This window comes from Physeter macrocephalus, chromosome 1 (assembly GCF_002837175.3).
Source record: "Physeter macrocephalus isolate SW-GA chromosome 1, ASM283717v5, whole genome shotgun sequence".
In the NCBI taxonomy this organism is placed as follows: domain Eukaryota; kingdom Metazoa; phylum Chordata; class Mammalia; order Artiodactyla; family Physeteridae; genus Physeter; species Physeter macrocephalus.
Genome location: NC_041214.2, coordinates 93089756 through 93113212, shown reverse-complemented (window position 1 = coordinate 93113212; position 23457 = coordinate 93089756). Strand labels below are relative to the sequence as shown.

Here is a 23457-nt window from a genome sequence, read left to right as displayed (position 1 = left end):
ACTTTACCAAATTCATTGATTAGCTCTAGTAGTTTTCTGGTGGCATCTTTAGGATTCTCTATGTATAGTATCATGTCATCTGCAAACAGTGACAGCTTTACTTCTTCTTTTCAGATTTGGATTCCTTTTATTTCTTTTTCTTCTCTGATTGCAATGGCTAAAACTTCCAAAACTATGTTGAATAATAATGGTGAGAGTGGACAACCTTGTCTTGTTCCTGATCTTAGTGGAAATGGTTTCAGTTTTTCATCACTGAGAACGATGTTGGCTGTAGGTTTGTCAAATATGGTCTTTATTATGTTGAGGTAAGTTCCCTCTATGCCTACTTTCTGGAGGGTTTTTATCATAAATGGGGTTGAATTTTGTCGAAAGCTTTTTCTGCATCTATTGAGATGATCGTATGGTTTTTCTCCTTCAATTTGTTAATATGGTTTACCACATTGATTGATTTGCATATATTGAAGAATCCTTGAATTCCTGGGATAAACCCCATCAAGAATTATTTTAGATAGTTAACTAAACACTACATTTAAATGTCAGAAATTTTCAGGTTAAATCCATATACATTTAATTTAAATTAATTTTAAAATTTTAAACAAAATCAATATAAAATATTGTGTTAAACACAATTTTTTTAGGTAAGAATAAATAAATAGCATGAAATATTATTTGGCCTTAAAAAAGAAAGAAATTCTGACACAATTGCTACAACATAAATAAACCTTGAAGACAGTATGCTATGTGAAATAAGCCAGGCATAAAAGTACAAATATTATATGATCTCAAGTGGTCAAATTCATAGGGACAGAAAATAGAATGGTGGTTGCCCGGGGCTGTGGGAGTCTGGGGGGACAGTTATATTTAATGTGTACAGAGTTTCAGGTGGGGATGATGAAAAGTTCTGGAGATGGATGGTGGTAATGGCTGCACCACAATGTGAATGTACTTAATGCCACAGAACTGAATACTTTAATATAGTTACAATGGTAAAATGCTGGTAGTTCATATTTAAAAAGCAAAGCTGAAAATTACCAAATGGGTTATACTATCATAAACCTGAATTCACCCTTAAGAATATAAATTTCTGACAGAATTCAAATATATTCAGCTGGTTAACTGCACTCACCCAGAACTGCCAGGTGGCAAAAGGTAAAAGAGCAAATATGTATACAAATAATAGGGATGATCTGGGATACAGATCATGACTTCCAAATGTTTTGATGAAGAGTACTGAGGAGAGGTCAGACAGAAGTAAGATAGCCCTGAGGGTTACCCCTGCAATAGGAAGCAGCAGTGGGGAGAAGTGGAGAAGAAACAAAAGAGCAAAACAAGTTAGAAAGAGACAAAAAAAAATTGTGCCCTTAGAGGTTGGGGGGGGAGAGAAATTGAGGAAAGAGAGGGTTGACAGAGTGACAAATGCTGTAGAGAAGTCAAAGAGGATGACAACTAACAAAATTCACTGGATTTTGCAAAAAGGTTTACAATGACCCAGGATTACATGATTTCAGCAGGATGCTGAGCAAACAGCACAGAGGTTTCCCACAGAGCAGATCATGAAGACAATAATGACTGACTGTTATAAACCTGGCAACATGAAGGGGAAAAACAGGCTCCATCAAAGAGAGGAAAGATGGAGGAACTAATGTATTCTTCTGAGCCTTATTCATAATTCAGGCTTTATCAGTGCTTTGAAAACCATTCCCACAGCAAAAAGAAGCTCAAAAACCATCATCGGTCACCTTACCTGGGAAAGGCACAAAGGCATGTCTCATGCTAACTGAAAACGGCATTCCTCTGTCTGAGGCTCTCTCCTCCATCTTTGCCTGGTGCCCGGGGTTCAGGCCATAACTCTTCTTTTTTCCTCCTCTGTTGTGCAAAGACATCATCAGCTTAACATCTTTATTGGAGTATAATTGCTTTACAATGGTGTGTTAGTTTCCGCTTTACAACAAAGTGAATCAGTTATACATACATATATTCCCATATCTCTTCCCTCTTGCGTCTCCCTCCCTCCCACCCTCCCTATCCCACCCCTCTAGGTGGTCACAAACTACCTAGCTGATCTCCCTGTGCCATGTGGCTGCTTCCCACTAGCTATCCACCCTACGTTTGGTAGTGTATATATGTCCATGCCACTCTCTCACTTCGTCACAGCTTACCCTTTAAAGCTTAACAAACATACTAGATAGACCTCGTTCAGCAAACCTTCAATTAAACAGGAAGTAAGGTATTTCTGTAATAACCTTTCCCACAAACTGCTTCACTCAATTCAGTAAATCTCATTGACCATATCTAATATAAATGATCTGTGCTTTTTCTTCCTTTTGTGAGCATAGGGAGAAGGCAGGAAGGGGGATGGTTCCAGACACTGCTAAACTTGTCCCTTTAGTATTTGACTTAAACAAGCATATAGTGCTGGTTGATTTAATTAGTGACCCAGATTTTCAGCTTTTTGCCATCAACTAGCTTCTTTATAGACAGACTCAGGATTTGAAATAGAATAGAAATGTGTATGCCTGGAACAGAAAATTAAACTGATTTCATTATTTGTCCAATAGGCTATTTCTGAGCCATTCATACTCCCAAAAGTATATTAACCCAAATAAAGAGAAATAGAGTCTACCTGCCCGCAGGAAGTAGGCCTTTGCCTAGGGCTTGGGAAGGTGGGCTTTCCTCTACTAGTGTTGGCATTTTGATCTCAAAATCTCTTGGTACATTCTGAATATTTGGTTCTATAAAGGTTATTCGTCCTAAAATCAAGCAGAATGAAGACATAAAATTAGAAGGAGGAAGGGAAGAGGGGAAATCTGACATTTACTTTAACATGAATGCCATTTCTGAATTATCCTAAAAATGCATGCTCTGTTATTGTTAAACTAAATTTAAATGAAATACACTTCATTATGTTCATGTGTCTAACAATAATAAGTACAAGACCAATTGTGATATAAGTGAATATATGAATCAGCTACAATATAGCGTTTTATAATTAACCTCGTTCTACAGAAACAATCCCATGATAAGAATATGATAAATCACACTATTTCTACGCTAAAATGAGTACCAGAAGTTAGCACTATAAAATGCTAGCAGTTATACTAATGAGTAAAAGACAAATCAAACGGATCTTAGGAGAATTGACTGTCGAAGCCTTTAAAAGCCAGGAACAAACAAGATACAGAGAAGAGGATCTGAAGCAGAAGAGCAACTGAGTGCTCAACAGGGACAACTGGGGCCACAGAAGTTAGGCCACAGGATGCAGGAGATGGAGTAACAGTGAGAGATGGTGACTAGAACGTTACTTTCTAGATATCACCTGGCCAGTTTTCCTCCTCATCATCACTTATCACAAGAATCAATGGTAGGTAGCACTGACATGACTAGAAACTAGAATCAGGTGGCTAGTACATTTTCTAGGAAACAGAAAGCTATTTGTTTTAATGCTTATGGCCTTTACTTCCCCCCAAATATTTTACATTTTATTTACTTATTGGATGAATTTTTCAAAAACACACAGGTGTTGTTCAAAAAGTTTGGGTAACTGACTGCTACTGCAGTCTCCCTCTGTTGTGGCCTCTCCCGTTGCGGAGCACAGGCTCCGGACACGCAGGCCCAGCGGCCATGGCCCACGGGCCCAGCCGCTCCGCGGCATGCGGGATCCTCCCAGACCGGGGCGCGAACCCGGTTCCCCTGCATCGGCAGGCGGACGCGCAACCACCGCGCCACCAGGGAAGCCCTTTTTTTTTTTTTTTTTTTTTTTGTAACTGCAGTTTTTATAATACACATATAGTGACACAAAAATCCTCTGTTTTATGATACTCTTCATTCTAACAGGCTCTCTACTAGCTACTGGATGTAATTCCATCTTCTTTAGATGAATCAGAGATCTTAAGTATCTCAGATACTGTTTTTCTGAATAAACTCCTGATACTATATCCTCATTATTTCGATTTTAGCAAAAATTAGTGTTCAATTAATGGTAGATATTATTACACTTATTAGCATTAAATGGCCTAATCAATTTTATAAAGCTAACTAATAGCACAGGAAAGAATCCAAGTCTCTTTCTGCCTCAGCACACTGTCTTCCCTTCTATGATAATATCAATACTTAATATTCAGGTCTAGTGTTTGAATTAATGAGGTAACACTGGTAGACAAATAAAATGGCAAAAGTAAATTACAAAACATGAATATAGCTTCATGAAGATGAATTCTAATAATGAAAGGGCTTTATTATACTTAGGTAAGCTTGTATTTCTAAAATATTCTTTAAATGTAGGCATAGTATAATGAAAAACAATCAGGAAAACAACAAGGAATTGATGACTTTCTGCTTTATAAGCAACAAATAAATGTGCAAAAGCTTTGAAAACTCTAGGTTGATTGTTTTTTCACAAACAAGGATTTATTTTACATAAGTTTACAGCATTAGCATATGTTTCAAAATGAAACTTAAAACAGGGCAAGAAAATAGGCAAGAAGCACCAAGAGGTTAGCTAAATAGGGAGAAGGAAAAGAGGAACTGTTTAGAACAGAGACTAATTAAGCAAAGAGAAAAGCAGCTCCTCATGGTGCCCCCCTCCTCAATAACAGCAACAACTGATAATGTACCACACATTATTCTAAACACTTTACATGTATTGACCTATTTAATCCTCAGGATGACCCAGTGAGGTAGGACTGTTATTATCTTGTTTTATACATGAGGAAACTTGGGCACTGAAAAGTTAAGTACCTTGTCTAAAGATTCTCAGCACCAAGATTCAAACCTTGTGAAAATGTGATATCAAAGTCCACATTCTATACCACCAAACTAAAATGTCTCCTCTATGAAGGAGTTAATGCTGCCCTTTCTTCCACTGCACATTGCATTTGACAAATATGTGGAGTTGTGCACTACCCAGAAAAAGAATGCTTTTTTTTTCTTCATGAGATTACATGCATACTTATCCCAAGAGGGCCATAAGACATGCAAAGGACTCTACAGCTTTCTTTTCTGATTGAGTAAAGTAAGACACTCCCTTATTACCCTACAGGCCTACTTAGATTCAACTTGGAGAGACTCTTAAGAGATTCAGAATAGGGCTGGGACTGAAATTAGATAAGATCACTGACTCAAATAAATATTTAATTCCTGGCCATACTCTCATCCAATCTCAGACATCCAAGTTACTCTATACAGTACTTGAAAGCAGGAACTGTATCTTACTAAATTTCATCTCTTTATCTACCTGATATTCATCTATGCTTTGGATGTAGTATGCGTTTCATAAATGTTTATAGAACTTCACTGAACCCAATAATCAACGCTTGAATTCCTTGGTCATCATAAGCAAATATTACATATGAATTTTTTTTTGCAAAACAGGATATTACCATATTTAAGATTTCTCATTACCTGTAGCAGTGTGTGATTGTGATACAGGATAGATTCTTTCCATTCCAAGGAAAGGATTCAGACGTTTTTCCCGCTGCAGGGGAAAGACCACTTTGGTAATAGCATTAGTGATTCTTCTCCACTCTAATATCAAGCCTGGTAAAGGATGTAATGCCCTTAATTTATTTAAAACATCCTGCCAAAGAATTATAATAAAGTAGGATCAGATTCTTGTCCAAATTCCATAGCAAACTAGAATCTCTTTTAAGTAAACAATATAATCTCAAAATTAAGTTTGATAACTCCTGTATCTAAACTCAACTTTACTATTATAAAATTACTATTTGGGTTTTTTGGAAATCACCATAATGATAAATCTATAATAACTATATATTATAAAATGTAAACATGTTAATGTTGAGTAATGTCAATTTACATCTACTATTTTTAAAAAATCAATGAGATGTCAACTTAGTAAAACAGCTGCTTCCCCACACCCCACCCAATTGTTTACATCATCTCTTTTCTTTATATTTTCCTCTCCATTGCTCATGTAAGTTTCCCAGTCCTTTTTTTTTTTTCTTCTTTTTGCCATAATACTTTCATGGTTTTTGTATCAAGGAAATTTATTTTTAAAACTTTGAATTTTCCATGCTACAGACATTCAATGAACCGTTAAGGAACAAAAACTTGTGAGGTAAAAGGGCCAATGCGATTAAATAAAAAGTTTTGCTACAGAATGAAGCTGTGGAAACTTCCCCAGGGCAGGCAAGTCATAATTAATAATATTATGGTCAAAATTCTACAGAATGGCAACTTGGACTGCTCTCTCCATGGCTGTTGTGGCTGTACTTTCTATCCTTATTTTCCATTGATAATTCATTCAGTAAACATGTAAAATTAAGCCTTTCTTTTGTCCCGTGCATAATTTCCATGGGTTGTGATTCAATTTTACTTTGAAATTAACAGATTAGGTTCTCAAAACAAATGCATGGAAAACTTACTATTTTGCTCTGGAATTGAAAAAAACAAAATTTTATTTATATTGACTGTGTTTTTATTTTTTAAATTCTTCCATAGCTTTTTGTTCATGTTCATATAACGACAGAAATTATATTATACTAGAAGTCCAAGAGTAGTGCATGTCAATAATTAATGTCTATATAGGTCTGAATTTACAAACCTTTACACTGTTTTAATGATAGGAAGGACACAACTGCTAACTCAGATTATGATCCAGATTTTCCATGCTGGAATGTTTCCACAGTGTTTGTGGGCAGCTGAACCAAAAACCAATTTGTTTTTGTCTGGATAAGTTCAAATGGTGGACTACATTGGATCTTGATTTCATCAGCATTCTTCCAAGACACCAAAATGCTAAAAGCAGTTCAGATTCTGCCCTGTGACTGCCCCAAAGAGCACCTTACTAGTGCTGAACTGTTTTCCCAGCCTTAGCTTCCATCCATCGTCATTCCCTCTTCTGGTAGAACCCAAAGTTTTCTTGCTGCCTTGGTGCTTTCTCTCTCCATTTGGTGGCAACTTCAATTCCAAAAATAAAACCTGCAAGAAATTAATGCTTCTTTAGTCAAGAATCAAATCACAAGTATTATCATTCAGAAAACATTTTAAAAAGTTACTCGAGAAAAGATTCTATACATTTCAACATGGATTGTAAGAATTTTTTTGGACAATTTAGAATTATCACATTTAATAAATAATGGCAATAAAATCTTATGTCAAGTAGGCTGTCCATACCCTAATTTAGTCAGTATTAGATTAACAGAAACACCAGGCTCTTAAACAGCCCAGAACACAAGAATGTATATTCTGTGCTGAATGACTGACAAACTATTGGCATTGCGACTTTAGGTTGCTCTCATTATAAGCTCACCTAAATATCCCTTGATGTGGTAACCAATGCGGCTGCTTGATCACTTAAGTCCCATAGAGGATAAACATGGGAGCCTTCGTGGCTACTGTGTGATCACAAAACTCAGAGAACACTAAAGTAGGATGGGGCCCAAAAAGCCATCTAATTCCACTACCACAAGACTAGACCCTGAGAGGCCCCGGGCAAAAAGCCAGGAGAAGGTGGTTGATCCCATGCAGCAATAATGAAAGTTAGAGAGTGGCCAGTAAGCACCCACTGAAGAAACTAGGCTTACACGGAACAGGGATCCAGGCTGTGGGTCAGAGGGAAGATCTCACGTATACCTTAAACTCACTAGTTCATGTTAGAGGGGTTCCAATTTAGGCAATTCAGAACACTATCTACTCTTTCTACTCATTCATTTATATACTTTCAGTAAGATTTAATGAACCTTGGATTATTTTCCCAGTAATAATTCTAAAAGTTGAAACCCTTTGCATGAGAATTTTTTCTACAAACTGGGCCGGGGTGGAAGTAAAGATATACCTGTTTCCCTAGAACAGTGGTGATGACAGAAACAAAAATCTGGTTTTAGTTTTAAGTAGTGGGAATAACTGGGGTCCTAGGCATGAAAATTACTGAGGCTTACTATGGATGTTAATAACTAACTTGCCCAAAGACTGTGTCATATAGATATGAACATATGCACACATAAGGATTGGGGTTGTTATATTTAGAAAATAAAATTACATGATGCCCAGTCAAATTTGAATGACATGGAGCATACTTATACTAAAATATTGTCCACTGTTCATCTGAAATTCAAATTTAATTAAGTGCTTGTATTTAATCAGGCAACTCTAATATAGATATCAAAGAGTATATAAATGAATGGCAGCAGAGAAGAGAGAAGAAAATAACTGAATAGGAAAAATGAAACATTATTACAGTAACAATAAATCAACAACCCCAGGAAGGAAGACCTATCATAATTAAGACAATTTAAAGATCTCGAGTTATGTATCTAAAAGTTCTTTATCTTAAGCTTCCATTCTTGGTGAATCCTTCAGAATTAATTATAAAAACTTCACACATAAATTCTCTCTTCAGGTCTTAATTAAAACATCTGTGACTGAGGGAGTTGAACTGGATGGGAGCAAGAGACACTAATATTTATTGAGTACTTACTATCTGCAAGCCATCAGGCTAGGTGCTTTAACATGCAATCCTTATAACAACTCTATGACAAATCTGCAAAGTTTAGACAGTTGGAGAAAACTGCTCAAAGTTGCATGCCCAAAATGTAGTAGAATTAAGAATTAGAACCCAGAGTCTTCTAACTCTGAAGTCCTTTTCCTTTCTACTAACCCATGTTTCCCTCTAGACCAGGAGTCAGAAACTTTTTCTACAAAGGGCTAGACAGTAAATATTTTTAGCTTTGTAGGTTTTACTGTCTGTCACACCTTTTCAACTGTGCCATTACAGAATGAAAACAGCCACAGGCAATAAGTACATGAACAGCTATAGCTGTGTTCCAATAAAACTTTATTTACAAAAACAGGTGGCAGGCCAGATTTGGCCTGCAAGTCTTATTTTGCTGATACCTTCTCACGACCAGTGCCATCCAAGAACTTTCTGCAATAATAAAACTGTTCTATATTTGTATTGTCCAATATAGTGGCCACTAGCCACATGTGGCTATTGAACACTTGAAATGTGGTTAGCATGACTAAGGAACTTAATTGATATATTTTATTTAATTTCAATTAATTTAAACTGAAACAGTGATAAGTGGCTAGTGACTCCTTTATTGAACACTACAGCTCTAGATGATTAGTAACATCTTGCCTATTTGAAAGATTCAACTTAAAATCACCAAGGATAAAATAATCGATGTATGAAAATGTTAGATTACCTTTAATATAACTTCCATTTTAACATGAAGACCTAAGAACAAGCCAATAATATCAAAGGACTTTTATCCTAGGCCAGAGTTTGGTCTAGGCCTGAGGCCCACATGCCTTTGCACCCATCTGAATCACAAAACTACTGGTTCTTGCGTTTGCCCCAAGCCAACTTGTGCTGATATCCAGAGATTCTATATTTTTGACAAGTCCCCCATGTAATTTTAGGTGCAGCCAGCTAGGTTCCGGCTTTGGGACTTCTGGATTAAAGAAATCAAAAGAAAGTATTTTAAAACACCCCAAAAAACACCACTGAATTCAATACAAATGTACCACGTGATTAGGAGAAACAAAGTTCCTCATTTTTTAAAAACACATAACTGTGGCTTAAAGTTGGGGGGGGGGCATTTGTAAGCCCTTTATATAATATTTATACAACACTTACTATGAGATACGCACTGTTCTAAGTGTTTTACATTTATTGCTTATTCCTCACAACTCTATGAGGTATTTCTAACATGAGGTATTTTACTGATGAAGAAACTGAGATATAGAGTTAATGAAGTGGTCCAAGGTCAGGGAGTTAGTTAATAAATAGAGCAGGTAGCATTCAAACCCAAGAAGTCTGGCTTTAAAGTCTATAATACTTACCAATATACTATAATACTGAATCACATCTAGATAACAATAGAACTTCAAAGCTATCAAGAGTAAGCACCCACCTGTATCGGTAACTCCTCTAAAACAACCCAACCACCCTTTATGGAGTGTGGGGAGGGAAGAGAACACCAACCTTTGGGAAGAGTAAACTATGTCAAAACTTATCTAAGATGATAAAAACATTAGTAGGTTTAAAAAAAGCAGAGCATCCCCCAAATCCCTTTTTCACTAACATCTAAGAAAAATATCTAATTTTGCAGTAAAGAAGGAGTGAGAGTTCATGAAATGACTAACTTCATGGAGAAACACCTACACTGTTATACAACTACCACTATGGATATCATTCACACAAAAAATATTTACTGGGTGCCCCTTCTGTTCCAGGCAAATCTCCTTATGGAACACACATTCTAGGATACTTCTTTACTACCTTCCTATTCATAAATATAGGTATAAACTTACAAAGGAGATGTTAGAATACTCTATCTCCAAAGTATTCTGGTTAACTGATTGTTTTATTTTACTGATCTTTGGTATTTAGGTAAACACATTTACGAAACACACACACACATCATATTTTGCTCTAAAAATGACTTTTCTAAATTTTTTATTCCCATCATACAACCTCAGCGATGTCATCTGAACTGGTGAAAGAAAAACTACGGCCAGCTAGTTGATAGGCCTGAGTCTCAATTGCATCCAGTTGGGCTTGCATTATGTGTTTCTGACTTTCACATTCTGCGGTACTAAAGCCGATTCCATTTAGTTCTAGCAAGGCCAAGCAGTACTGGGAGGGCATTTCCACTTTACAGAAGACATCTGGAAGAAAAAAAGAAAGCAAAAAACATTAATTCACCAGCTAAGTGACTAGATCAGCATGATTACCTAAACATACATAGAATTTTTCTGGGAGAATCAGAGATGCTACTAAGCTATCCTTCAAGATCCAGTCTCCTGAGCAGCATTCTCAAACCGTCAGTGAAAGGCATTAAAGTACTTTCCACTTTTCCACTTGAGTATTGGATTACTATCTGTGTCTATGCAGAGTAAAACAGGCAATCTTATGAATAGTCTGAATTATAAGAGATTGTATTTCTCCCAAGATGATGTTTCTGTTTCTACTCTTAGCAAGAACAAGGTAGCCAATCTTATTTGCTAAGCTGACTACAAAAGGTTAATTCACCAAAATAATTTCCAGTATTCCTGGTCCCATGGTATGCAGGCGTGCACAAAGCTAAACATGAAGGTTTTATAATTTCCAATGCTCTAAGAGTAAAGAATAAGATTCCTGAAGTGAGAATCAGAGTATTTTTCTATCTGCTGACATTTCTCAACAGAACAGTCACTCTAAATCAGTTTTCCCAGTATGTTCTTTAGAATATTAGTCTCAAAAATACTCTATAAAAGGCTGGGATTGAGAGACACTGTATACTATGAGTTTCAGCATTTATAAATTACTCTTAGATGTTCATGATGCCTGTTAATATATTAAAGGCTCTGAGTAGAAATGAACAAAGACAACTATTTAATTTTGTTTTAACCAAAAGTCTGAAATCATTTGACCATAAAACCCTTTATCTGTATAATATTTATTAACATCGTGAAAAGTAAGTGTCCATAGAACGCTCTGTGGGAAATGCTATCCTAAAATTATTAAGAAAAAATCCATAACAAAGATTTCTGCTCCAGTACTATGGGTCACTAGGACTCTGTGTAACCCTGGCCTGCCCTCCCCAGCTCCACATACACACATTCTTTAAGGCACTCGTGGTCTCAATCAGCAGGCAAAATCCCAAAGGACACCTGTAACCACCCCCAAAAGCAAACAAGTGAGAGCTACTGGCCTCTAATAGTCAGAACATACTGGGCAGTCAGAGCCTGGCTTTGGAGACTTGGAACCAGAGCAGAAATTCATGGGATGTGGGACCAGAGAAATAAGGTACTAGGGTCAGAAAAAGAAGTCAAAAGTGGTAGGAAGCCAGCCTGGATTCATAGACAGTAGGAAGAAACAGGGTTGCAATGGGAATGGAGTCCTACTGCAAAAAGGTTGAGGGAATAATAGATTTTTGGAGTAGCAATAGGAGGAGAAGCTGATTCTCAGACTTCTGTTCTGAACCAAAACTCTCAAGAAAAGCTAATGTAGGCCTTGGATGCAGTTTAGTTTAGTAACAAGCAGAAGCCAGAGCAAAGCCTTTCTAGAGGAAGGCTTCCCCCACATAAGCCCTGCAGGGCTCTACTGATCAAATCTCGTATGATTTCACAAAGATTATAAAAAATAGAAGATAGCAAAGAAGTATGAATTGGACTCAGCAGAAACAACAAATGACAGATTTAGATCCCTAAGAATTGCAGGTATGGAATCATTAGAACAGAGCACAGCTACGAATAAACTGTATACAAAATCAAACAAGATGAATAGAAACAAAACAGCACGAAAGGGCTTCCCTGGTGGCGCAGTGGTTGAGAGTCTGCCTGCCGATGCAGGGGATGCGGGTTCGTGCCCCGGTCTGGGAGGATCCCACATGCCACGGAGTGGCTGGGCCCGGGAGCCATGGCCGCTGAGCCTGTGTGTCCGGAGTCTGTGCTCCGCAATGGGAGAGGCCACAACAGTGAGAGGCCCACGTACCGCAAAAAAAAAAAAAAAAAGCAGGAAAGTGTAAATATGTCAATAATCACAATGAATAGAAACACATCAATAATCATAATAAATTGCTAAATTTGTAAAAAAAAAAAAAAAAACTGGTAGTTTGAAAAAAATAAGCTATACTTTGTTTATAAGACATCTAAAAAGTAAGGATCTAGAAGGTTTAAAGGGATAGAAAAAAGATATATGAGGCAAGTATTAATCAAAAGAAAGTTGATGCTGCTATTTCATTCCAAAAAATAGATTAAGAGTAAAAATCATATTAGTGGAAAAGCTAGTCACAACATAATGATAGGTTTAATGCACCAGGAAAATACACCAATTTTAAACCTGTATGCACCTAATAAAATAGTGTCAAAACATACAAAATTAAAATTACCTGAACTACAGGGAAAATTAGATATAGAATATTTAAACAACAACATTGAATTAACAGACATTTATAAAATTCTGCATCCAGAATTAGAATACATATTATTTTATATGCGCACAGAACATTTACACAATAGTTCAAGTTTTAGGTTACAAAACAATTCTCAAAAGACTTCAAAGAATGGGTATTATACAAACATGTTCTCTAGCTACAACACAATAAAGATTGAAGGTAATAATAAAAATATAAAATAAAAGTTTCCAACTATTTGAGAATTAAAAACAATCTTCTTATAATTTATGAGTCTAAGAGGCATACCAGAAAATTTTAAATATTTAGGATAAAACAATGAAAACAATATATGTCAAAACTTGTAAGATATAATGAAAGTAGAACTTTGAGGAAAATTTATAGCCTTAAGTACTTAAATTAGAAAAGAAAAACATGATTTCAAAAGTAATGAGTTTAGTGTCAAACTTAAGAATTTAGAAAAAGGACTGCAAATAAAGTCAGGGGAACTAGAAGAAAAGAGATTACATAAATGTTCACAGAAATCAATGAAATAGAAAACAAAAACAACAGGAAAGATCAAAGGCAAAAGTTGGTTCTTTAAAAAGACTGAAAAATTGGATAAACTTCTAGTGAGATTAAACAATAATATTATGAAAGAAAAAGAGGACATAACAGATAAACCAGAGATATAAAAAAAAATCAGCAATACATTTAGATAAATTCTTAAAAATATATATAGTTTACCAAAACATAATCAAAAGATATAACTGAATAATCTTACAGTTATTAAAGAAGTCAAAGTAGTAGTTAAAAAGATTTCCATAAAGAGAGTTTACAGGCAAATTCTACCAAACTTTTTTTTTTTTTTTTTTTTTTTTTGCGGTACGCAGGCCTCTCAGGCCCCTCCCGTTGTGGAGCACAGGCTCCAGACACGCAGGCTCAGCGGCCATGGCTCACGGGCCCAGCCGCTCCACGGCATGTGGGATCTTCCCGGACCTGGGCACAAACCCGTGTCTCCTGCATCAGCAGGCGGACTCTCAACCACTGCGCCACCAGGGAAGCCCAAATTCTACCAAACTTTTAAAGAACACATCATTCCTACGATACATAAACTCCTCCAGAACAAAAAGAGGCTATATTCATCAACTCATTCCATGAAACTAGAGTAACTCTCTTACCAAAAACAAAGCACAAGAAAGAAAAATTACAGTCATTTTACAACCAATGACTTGGCAAAGTAGAGACAACGTAATCAGCAAGATTTCTTTCACATTGCTGTTTAAAGAACAAACTTTATACAACCATTCTGGAAAACAATTTAACATAATCTTGTACAGTTGAATATTCCCATTTCCAAGATGGAGCAATTCTACATGCAAAAGAAATTCTTGCCCAGTGTAGCAGGAGACATGTAAATTTATAAGAATATTTATACAGAAATACCTGTTATAGCAGAACAAAAAACCAAAATAGAACAAAACTAGAAACAACCTGAGCATTCACCAAGAGGAAAATGGATAAATACATTTTGGCACACGCACGCGCGCACACACACACACACACACACACACACACACAGTGATATATTACAGAGCAGTGAAAATCAATAAACTACACATACTTGCAATAATATGCAGGAATCTTACTAACATGATGCAGAGCAAGTAAAACAAGACATAGTGTGACAGATGTTTTATAAAGTTCAAAAACAAGCAAAACAAAATAATATATTGTTTGGACTTAGACATATATATGCTAAAATTTTTAATTAAAAATAAAATTTAAATAAGAAAATAAGGAAATGATAAACATAAAACTTGGGATGTACAAGGAAGGAGGAGCACAATGGTAAACAAATGTCTAAGTTATGAATGTGAGGTAACAGTTATCATTATATTATTAAAATAATGGTGAATAATAAGAGGACCACACATGGACCAATGATGATAGTGTTCATGAAAGAAAGATTATGACTAATATAAATCTGTGCAGCTGAGGTCCTTTGAAAAAGAGAGAAACCAACTCACTCCATACCTAGAAAATCATCTCATCTATGTTCAAACTATCTAGAAAGGACCTAATTGATCAATTTGAAGAGGACAGGATACTTTGTCCTGGGTCAAATTAAGCAAAGACACATTGTGCTATTAGTATTAATTCATACCCAAACAAAAATCAGCTCTCTACTGGGAGAAAGTCAGCTAGAACACACCTCTTCAACAGGCAAGAGGATGAGAAAAGAAAAAGATGAAGATTCTGGAGGCCCATTAAAATTAACAAGCACATCCTGAAATAATTATTTTCAAATAAAATTTGATAGCTGTCCACATTCTCTCCAAAAACCTCCGTCATCTCAATGTACTTCAATTCTATGGATTCTGTGAATAAGAAATATTTAACACTGTACAAGAGTGCATTTAACACCTCCTGGTCACCCACTTCTGAAAATCTGCAGGAAAAAAAGAAGCTTTCAAGGCACATAGAAAGAAATTGTGAAAGTTAAAAATTACAAATATAGAGGGTTTCTTGTACTTTTCTGGAAAGGAAAGTCAGTCTTCTTTTTTTTTTTATAGGTGAAAAACTGTCTTTAAATAGTGGAACCATCCCCTCCCAATCAGACTGAAAACTTAAAAATGTGATAATGGGCAACAAATATCTAAAAAGTTACAGACTAATTCATATCACCATCATCAAATGTCAGTGTCTAGAAACTATACAGACTACCCAGGATGCCTATCCTAGGGGCAGACTAGTCAGACTAAGAGGGAATGAGCTATGTTTATTCAGCATTATTGTAAAGTAGCCTGAGGTATGTGTGCTACATACTCCCACTCCTTGGCCTGCCTAGATTGGCTTAGAGAAGCTGTCTGAAATACTACAATGCCTGTTGAAGAGCTACTAATTAACATCACTTAAGCAAGTCTCCTGTGAGCAAATAAGTCAGTCTGGTCTTCTGTATTATTCTACCCCAGTGATGTTGGGGAGAACTTTATCACCAGCACAGAGGGTTTGTGCTAGCAGTAATAATAATCATCAAGGAATACAATAATGAGCGCCTGCTCTGTGGCAAACACTGCACTAAGTTCTCTGTCTCATTTAATACTTACAAAATAAGAACCAGACTTAAGAGAGTTAACATAGCTTGCCCAAGGTCCGTCACAAATAAATAATACAGATTCAAGCCCTGGTCTCTGTGAATTCATCAGTCTGCTGTTTCTAGTATTTATTAATCAGCCAGTAAATCCATGGTTTATATCTCCTCACAATGAAGCCAACTTTGTTCCACTTTGTCATTTTCACCATAAGCATATATTATGCTCTCCAAAGTCAAGGTACTCAATCTGGGCCAGCAGCCTGCACAATAAATCCACGCTATTTGTCACAAGGGAAAAAAAAGATTCACATAAACACCCTTGGCTGAAAAAAATAACTGTTAATAGTTCTAAAAAGAAAACAGTTCATTTTTTAAAATCCATAAAAGATATATTCTAAGTGTGAATAAAAACCATTTGATAACATTCAAATATAAAATTAGGAATAAATGAAGAAGATGCCACTAATTCAACCTCATTACAGTAGAGCCAAAGGTCAGCAAACTACGGCCAAACTAGGGCCAGATGCCTGTTTTTGTAAATAAAGATTTACTGGAACACTCATTTTCATATTGTCTATAGCTGCTTTTGTGCTGTGATGGCAGTTAAATATTTGTGATTGAGACTGTCTAGGTTGCAAAACCAAAAATATTCATCATCTGGCCTTTTACAGAAAAAAATTTTTTGATTCCTGCACTAGACAATCAAAAGAAAGGGTCTGCATAAAAAGTATAATTTATCCACCTATGATAGAGTGGTTAAATACATAACTAACCCCAGTCTTATAACATCGTAAAAATGCTAGGAACTCTGTTTTTACCTTGAAGGTTTTCCTTCTTCAACAAAGAATTAAGTTGACTCATAGAGTTGTAGATGAGAATGGACTCTACAGATGCTCTGTATCGCCCAGAATGCTCAGCGGTGACATTCAGCCCTAGGCTTTGAGTTCCTTGGCCAGTCTCTATCTCTTCCAGGAGTGGAAGCTCATGAGGAAGAAAACGGGAAACTATGCCATGAAGAGTCGGCTCCTTGGAATCTGGATCTAGTAACCAGCACGCCACCTGAATGGGAAAACAATCAGAATATTTTCTTGATTTTTCAAAGATATTTCTGTACCCTTAAATTAAAAGGGGAAAAAAGAAAGCTCATTTCTAATCTCACTCGTTTTCACTTAATACTTATTCAGTGGTCTTCCCAGGAGAGGAGAAGGAAAGGATAATTGTACCAGGATAAGGAAAGGATAATTGGTATAAAAAAATAACTCATTTTTTACCAATAAGAGCAGTGGCCTTCAAAGAAGGAAAATTTATACTTTTCCACTACTGCAATGCTCCTGCTGACCTACTTCAGAAGCAGGCTTGAAAACCAAGTGCCTTTCAGCTAACAAAAGTCATGTCTCTGAAAATGCAGCTGGATTCTTCTCCATTAAGGCTAATTTTGGCTTTCCTACTACTATAATAAAGATGGGCCTATATAGTTTTAGGTTTATTTAATTAAAAAAATTCTTTTATTGTGGTAAAAGTCACATAATATAAAACATACTATTTTAAGCACATTTAATTGTACAGTTGAGTGGCTTATTCAATATTGGAAGAAGTGAGACATAAATATTTCACCATTACAAGTTCATATCCAGTGTTTTAGAATGCCTACAGAATTTCTCTCAAGGATGAGGACCTGTCACCATGACCATCCAACTAGTGATTTGACTGCTATTGTTAGCTTCCCTATGAGACTAGAAGACCTGTATTTTCTAATACTTGATTCTAGCAGAGCAAAATTGGATTTAGAATAAGGAAATCTAAGCCTTGTTCATAATTTTAATAATTACTAAATGACTCGGTTACTTCTTTTATAGGTCTAGAGGTGGGGAGGGGCGATCTTGTAAATTATAATAAGAAATATAAATTGGGTCTTCCCAACAGAGATAAAGGTCTTTAATTATGCTAATGCAGTGACTTGGAGTACCCCTAGGTCACCTAGGAATGGCGGCTGGTTGCCACCAGTAATCAACCCTGTTATAGGAGGGCTCGAACTTTCAGTTCCACCCCCTCAAACTCCTGGGAAGGGGAAGGGGCCAGAGGATAATTGATCACCAATGGCCAATGGTTTGATCAATTATGCCTATGTAATGAAGCCTCCATAAAAACCCAAAAGGACAGGGTTCCGAGAGTTTCTGGGTTGGTAACCACATGAAGATGCAGGGAGAGTGGCAAGCCTAGAAAGAACAGAAGCTCCATGCCTCTTCTTACAAACTTCACCCTATGTAACTCTTCATCTGGCTGTTGACTTGTATCCTTTAATATCCTTTGTAATAAGCCAGTAATCTAGTGAGTAAACTGGTTTCCTGAGTTCTGTTAGCTGCTCTAGTAAATTAATCAAACTCAAGGAGGGGGTTGTGGGAATCTGATTGATTTATAGTTGGTTGACCAGAAGCACAGGTAAGAAGCTGGGCTTGCATCTGGTGTCTGAAGTTGGGGGCTTGTGGGACTGAGCCCTTAACCTATGGGATTTGATGCTCATTCCAGGTAGATAGTAACAGAATTGAGCTGAATTGTAGGACACCCAGCTGGTACCCAGAGAACTGGTGGAGATACAGCAAAACCCCCTCCCCCCCACCATTAGAAATTGGTGATCAGAACCCTTTTAGGGGTGTTGAATAAGATAGTCTGATGTAAAAGTTGGCAAATGTCTCTTATAAAAGTGAAATTTTATAAATTAATAGCTTCTCTTCTTACACCAAAAATGTTATGATTAATAAAACCAAGTATGGAATATTTCAAACAGTTTATGCCAAAGGTGCTGTATAAATCTGGGATACTACTATAGTTTTAATAAGCTCACATTACCCATATTCTCATTTTGGGCTCTGGAACATCAAAATTAGGTGATAACCTTTTATATCCAGTAAAGGTCAGTTTAGAAACTATATGAAATTTATCACATATAAACCAAGGCTGGTTTGAAGTATAGGAAAGAATAGTATCATTAGTTTACCTGATACCGCCTTCAAAAATCTTTGCCAAAAAAGCTAAAGGAACTAAAATATCACCCTATTATCATTGGTTATATTGATAATAACAACCAATTAGTATCATATCTCAACTCAAAATTAATATTCCACACACCTCATGTATCCAGTCTCAACAGGAGAGAAAAAATGATATCCATTTTCAGGGCTATGATCCTGTAAATAAATGTCTTCTGAAAGTGCATTATACTGTTAAGTGTATATTAAAACAGCATAAGTTACTCTTTCCTTAATAACTCAGAGTCATCATTATGAAGAGTGTATCATGGTTTGCTATTATATGGAAAAGTTCTCAGGGGCTAGTAAAGTCATTTGTCCCTATGCTAATGGCCTCTAACTACTATGCTTTGTGCTTTTGCTATTTTCTGCCTCTATCCTCATGGATATTTGAAACACCCTGCTATCATATATCTAAATCTGACAGTTCTCCTTTCATTTCTAATTTACTATGAGACAGAAAATTTAGAACTTATGACCAAAATGAAAATTGGTTAAGTCTCTGAAGAAAGATGTGAACTTTAGTGCTTGGAATGTGTGACATCTCTGTTTTTATCTACACAGAGGCATTTGGTGCATAATAATCTGTTCTGGGTGGATGAAGTTATTGGACAAAGGAGTGACTACTCTAAAATACTTAAGCTGTGTTGTTGAAACTAAATAAATACCAAGTCATTTAAGAATTAACCCTAAACATTAAAATTAAATATTTTTTGAAGTATGTAAAATTTTTTTAGATAAGACAGGGAACCTTAGGATCTTCATAACTTTGTTCCAGGGAGATGCCACAAGACAGAAGAAGAATTTTATAGCTCTGGATGAAGTCATAGATGATAACAGAACGTTCTTTATCTGATTCCTTTTGAAAGCAAGATTGAAGGTGCCGCATTCTGTCTTTCACAGTCAGGCTTGGATCCAGAGAAGGTGGGGCCAAACTGGCACTAATTTCTTAAAAAAAAAAATAAAAAAGTCTTAAGGCAAAAAGTACATGCATTCATTTGAAGCAGCAATCTTTAGTGCAAAGACTGAAAAAGACTCAAAAGCCTCAGTTTAGTTCAGCAAGACCTTATCCAGGTCATGTTGGCTATATAGATGAAATGCTCTGTAATCTAAAAATTAAGGGTTGGGCTAGGTGATTTATAATGCTCTATTTAATCAGGTGGGAGAAAATTCTAAACATTAAGATTCCTAAAAATAAATTTACACTTCTCAGAATTAGGAATTAAAGAGAGAAAAGTTATTTTGAAATGAATTTTAAAGGAACTCATTTCAGAGGGAATTTTAGTATGAATGTATAAAATTACATCTAAAATAAAAGAAGTTCAAGTAATTACTTATCCTAAGATGTTTTCCTACGAAACAACTGAAAATATTTCATGCTTACTCAGAACAGACATTATACGGCATCTTTTAAAATGTTTCCTTATTAATTTTGCTTCTGTCTAAAACCAAACAATCAACTAGGTATCCAACAACCATAATCAGATCACAATTTATACCTAGGTCCTATCCTTTTAATTCCAAGACTTCTCCAAAGGCTGTGTGATTCAACTACTGTAGATGTCTAGCTCATCACTGTCTCTAAATGAGTTCCAGATACAGTTGATAGGAGGAAAAAAGCCTGGAAAGGAACTGCCATGATCCAGTCTTCAGAAGAAATCCTCAAGGTGGCCAGTGAGTCCTTAAGGATCCACTACCCCGAAGAAGAAAACACAGTATTAACAGCCACATGTGGCAAGCAGAAGAGAGTAAGGGGGGTGGCTTCTTAAAATGTCGTTCTAGTTAATATATGAAATAATGTATACAATAGCCACTATTTTTTTAAGGATTTTTCTTTAATCCTAAAAAATAAATTCTAGGTAAATATCAGGAAACTATTCTCAACAAACAAGTCACTATCCTCATAGAGGTTACATTAAAATTATATGGTAACTTAACCAAATAGTGATTACTTACCAGAATGCTTTTGTTCCTTCTGCAATGAAAAATAGTAAGCATCTCTTCCACCCCAGCATACTGCCAGTCCAACCACCAGGATGCCATCACAACCTTTAACAGGAATTCCACCATCTCCAATAGGGCTTTCCTGAGAGGAACTAACTATGTAAAACCAAAGTGAAATAGTTAAAAATCTCTAAAAATGAAACCACTAAATTGAATACTAAAAAAAAAATGATATAATAAAAAATTATTTGATAAGCAAATTTTTCAGATCCCTACTCTATGCATTATGTGGATAGTCATTTTTAGGTGTAAGATCTTTCTAGGCTTCCCATCATTTAAGATAACTGTCACTATGAAAAATCTACCAAAGATTTCTTAAAAGAGATCTGTAATAATGACTAAGATAGCTTAAAATTAACTTTTTAAAGTTTTCCAAAAGCTGCATTTTGAATTTCTATAACTCAAAAATAAAGACCACTTGCACACTACAAAAATTTTGTAGCAAATTTAGCAATTCTTAACACTTAGAAACTCCAGAAAAATCAAGTCTTACTTCTTACTGAAGAATTAGGTATGATTTTGTATTTGAGTCAATATTTTTCCTAAAATAATACACCTTTCAATTTCCCAAAGACATAGGTCAAAAACTAATCCATCTTATTTACAATCATATCCCCAATACCTGGAAAATAACTGTCACATATTTGTTAAATTTAAGTGAATGTTTTTATACTCTAACCTCTAGCACAGAAAATGTACTCAATTTTATGTTTGTTGAATGAAAAATGGAAAGAGCTAGTCAACAATGAAAGTACATAAAACTTGTCATTAACACATATGCTTCCTGAATTGAAGATCAAACAAATACTCAGAACTTTATGAACAAACTCATTCATAAATATAGAGATTTAAGAAATTTGATCAAATCTTTGATTTCCACAACAGGTTGTCAAGCTGATTACAGCTATCCCCCATAATAGTGAATCATTACTTCCATGAAATAAGACAGGAATACATGGCATTATTTAACCAAAAGTTTCAACTCTCTGAAAACCTGAAAGAGTTCTATGAGGCTTTCATGACTATCAGTAGAGGTACAAGCTCTACTTGAGGTAAGTCTTGGAAAACATAGCTAGTATACACTGTGAAAAATATAGTGCCTATTTGCTATGTACTTCTGTTACTACATAAGTGAATACGGATATTTCAATTTAAGAGAAAATAATTCATGAGCAATGATGATTAATAAAAACCATCAAGTCTGCCATTGGCAACAACATGGATGGACCTAAGTGAAATAAGTCAGACAGAAAGACAAATACAGTATAGTATCATTTATATGTGGAACCTAAGAATTAAAGACGAATGAATATAACAAAAGATAAACAGACACAGATATAGAGAACGAACCAGTGGTTACCAGTGGGGAGAGGAGGGGGGAGGGGAAAGATATTGGTAGGGGATTAAGAGGTACAACCTACTATGTATAAAATAAATCAGCTACAAGAATATATTGTACAGCAAAGGGAAATATAGCCATTATTTTACAATAACATTACATAGAGTATAATCTACAAAAATACTGAATCACTATGTTGTATACCTGAAACCATTATTTTACAATAACATTACATGGAATATAATCTATAAAAATACTGAATCACTATGTTGTATACCTGAAACTAATTTAATATTGTAAATCAGCTATACTTTAATTAATTAATTAAATTCAAACCATGTCACACCATTAAGGTACCATAAAAAGTCTGATCCATTTTCAAAATATACATCTTAAATTTTACAAAATTATATTCTAACTAATATACATATTATATAATATATGCATATTATGATTATATATATATAATAGATGTATATATATATATGATTTTTTTCTTAGAGAAATGCTGTGTTTAATGGTAAGCTTGGCACACTCTAACACCAGGCATGACCAGGAGCTAAAGCAGCAGGGATGTACAGGAAAACTCCAGAGACTCACAAAGTAAAAAGGATGAGGAAGATAACCAAACAGAAGGGCCCTATGGCCTCAGACAAGGCAGAGCCCAGAATGGCATAGAAGAAAGAGGTGTTGTTTGAGAGACAGATTCCTGGCACACCCAAGCATCAATCTGTCAAACACTGTTCTAATGCTGGCCCCTGAACCAGCCATACCAACTGTGGTGTCCCCACCAGCAATAAGCTTGGCTGCTCGGTCAATGTCCTGGGAGACAACACTGGTATGGAACTCCTGTGGGGAGCTGCTATAGAAAGGCTGTTTAGATGGGATTTCTGGCCTGCTTGGAAGGAGGCAGACACAGGCCTGATTAGACCCCAGGCACAACCCTGGATCAGAGCCAGAGGAACGAACAGTGTCCTAGGGGTCTGCACGTTTTCAGTCTACCAGCTTGAGCTCTTGGCCTCACTGCTCAGCTCTCCTACCCATGTGTCCAGAGGTCTCCCATCTCTTATACCAGAGGGTAACTATTTTTAATCTAGTTGTGCTGAACAATAAGGCTGTTCCACATGTAAACCCACATAGGAGAAACTTATT

The 23457-nt window shown here is 35.8% G+C and overlaps 1 protein-coding gene and 1 pseudogene across 3 annotated transcripts in view; both read right to left on the bottom strand.

The window, feature by feature from the left end:
• Positions 1-23457, bottom strand: part of POLQ (DNA polymerase theta) — a 112357-nt gene that overhangs the window by 24077 nt on the left and 64823 nt on the right. For 2 of the 3 annotated variants that reach the window (XM_007106950.1, XM_024120216.1), the window contains exons 17-24: positions 20919-21062; positions 19714-19910; positions 16755-16995; positions 10439-10632; positions 6802-6939; positions 5401-5575; positions 2624-2750; positions 1745-1866 (exon numbers count right to left, since the gene is read on the bottom strand). In XM_007106950.1, coding sequence (XP_007107012.1) covers positions 1745-1866; positions 2624-2750; positions 5401-5575; positions 6802-6939; positions 10439-10632; positions 16755-16995; positions 19714-19910; positions 20919-21062 — 1338 coding nt within the window. Of the gene's footprint in view, positions 1-1744; positions 1867-2623; positions 2751-5400; positions 5576-6801; positions 6940-10438; positions 10633-16754; positions 16996-19713; positions 19911-20918; positions 21063-23457 lie in introns of those variants that run through there. The other variant, XM_007106951.4, reaches the window with a different exon arrangement.
• On the bottom strand, positions 22342-23431 carry LOC102996271 (ATP synthase F(0) complex subunit C1, mitochondrial-like; annotated as a pseudogene).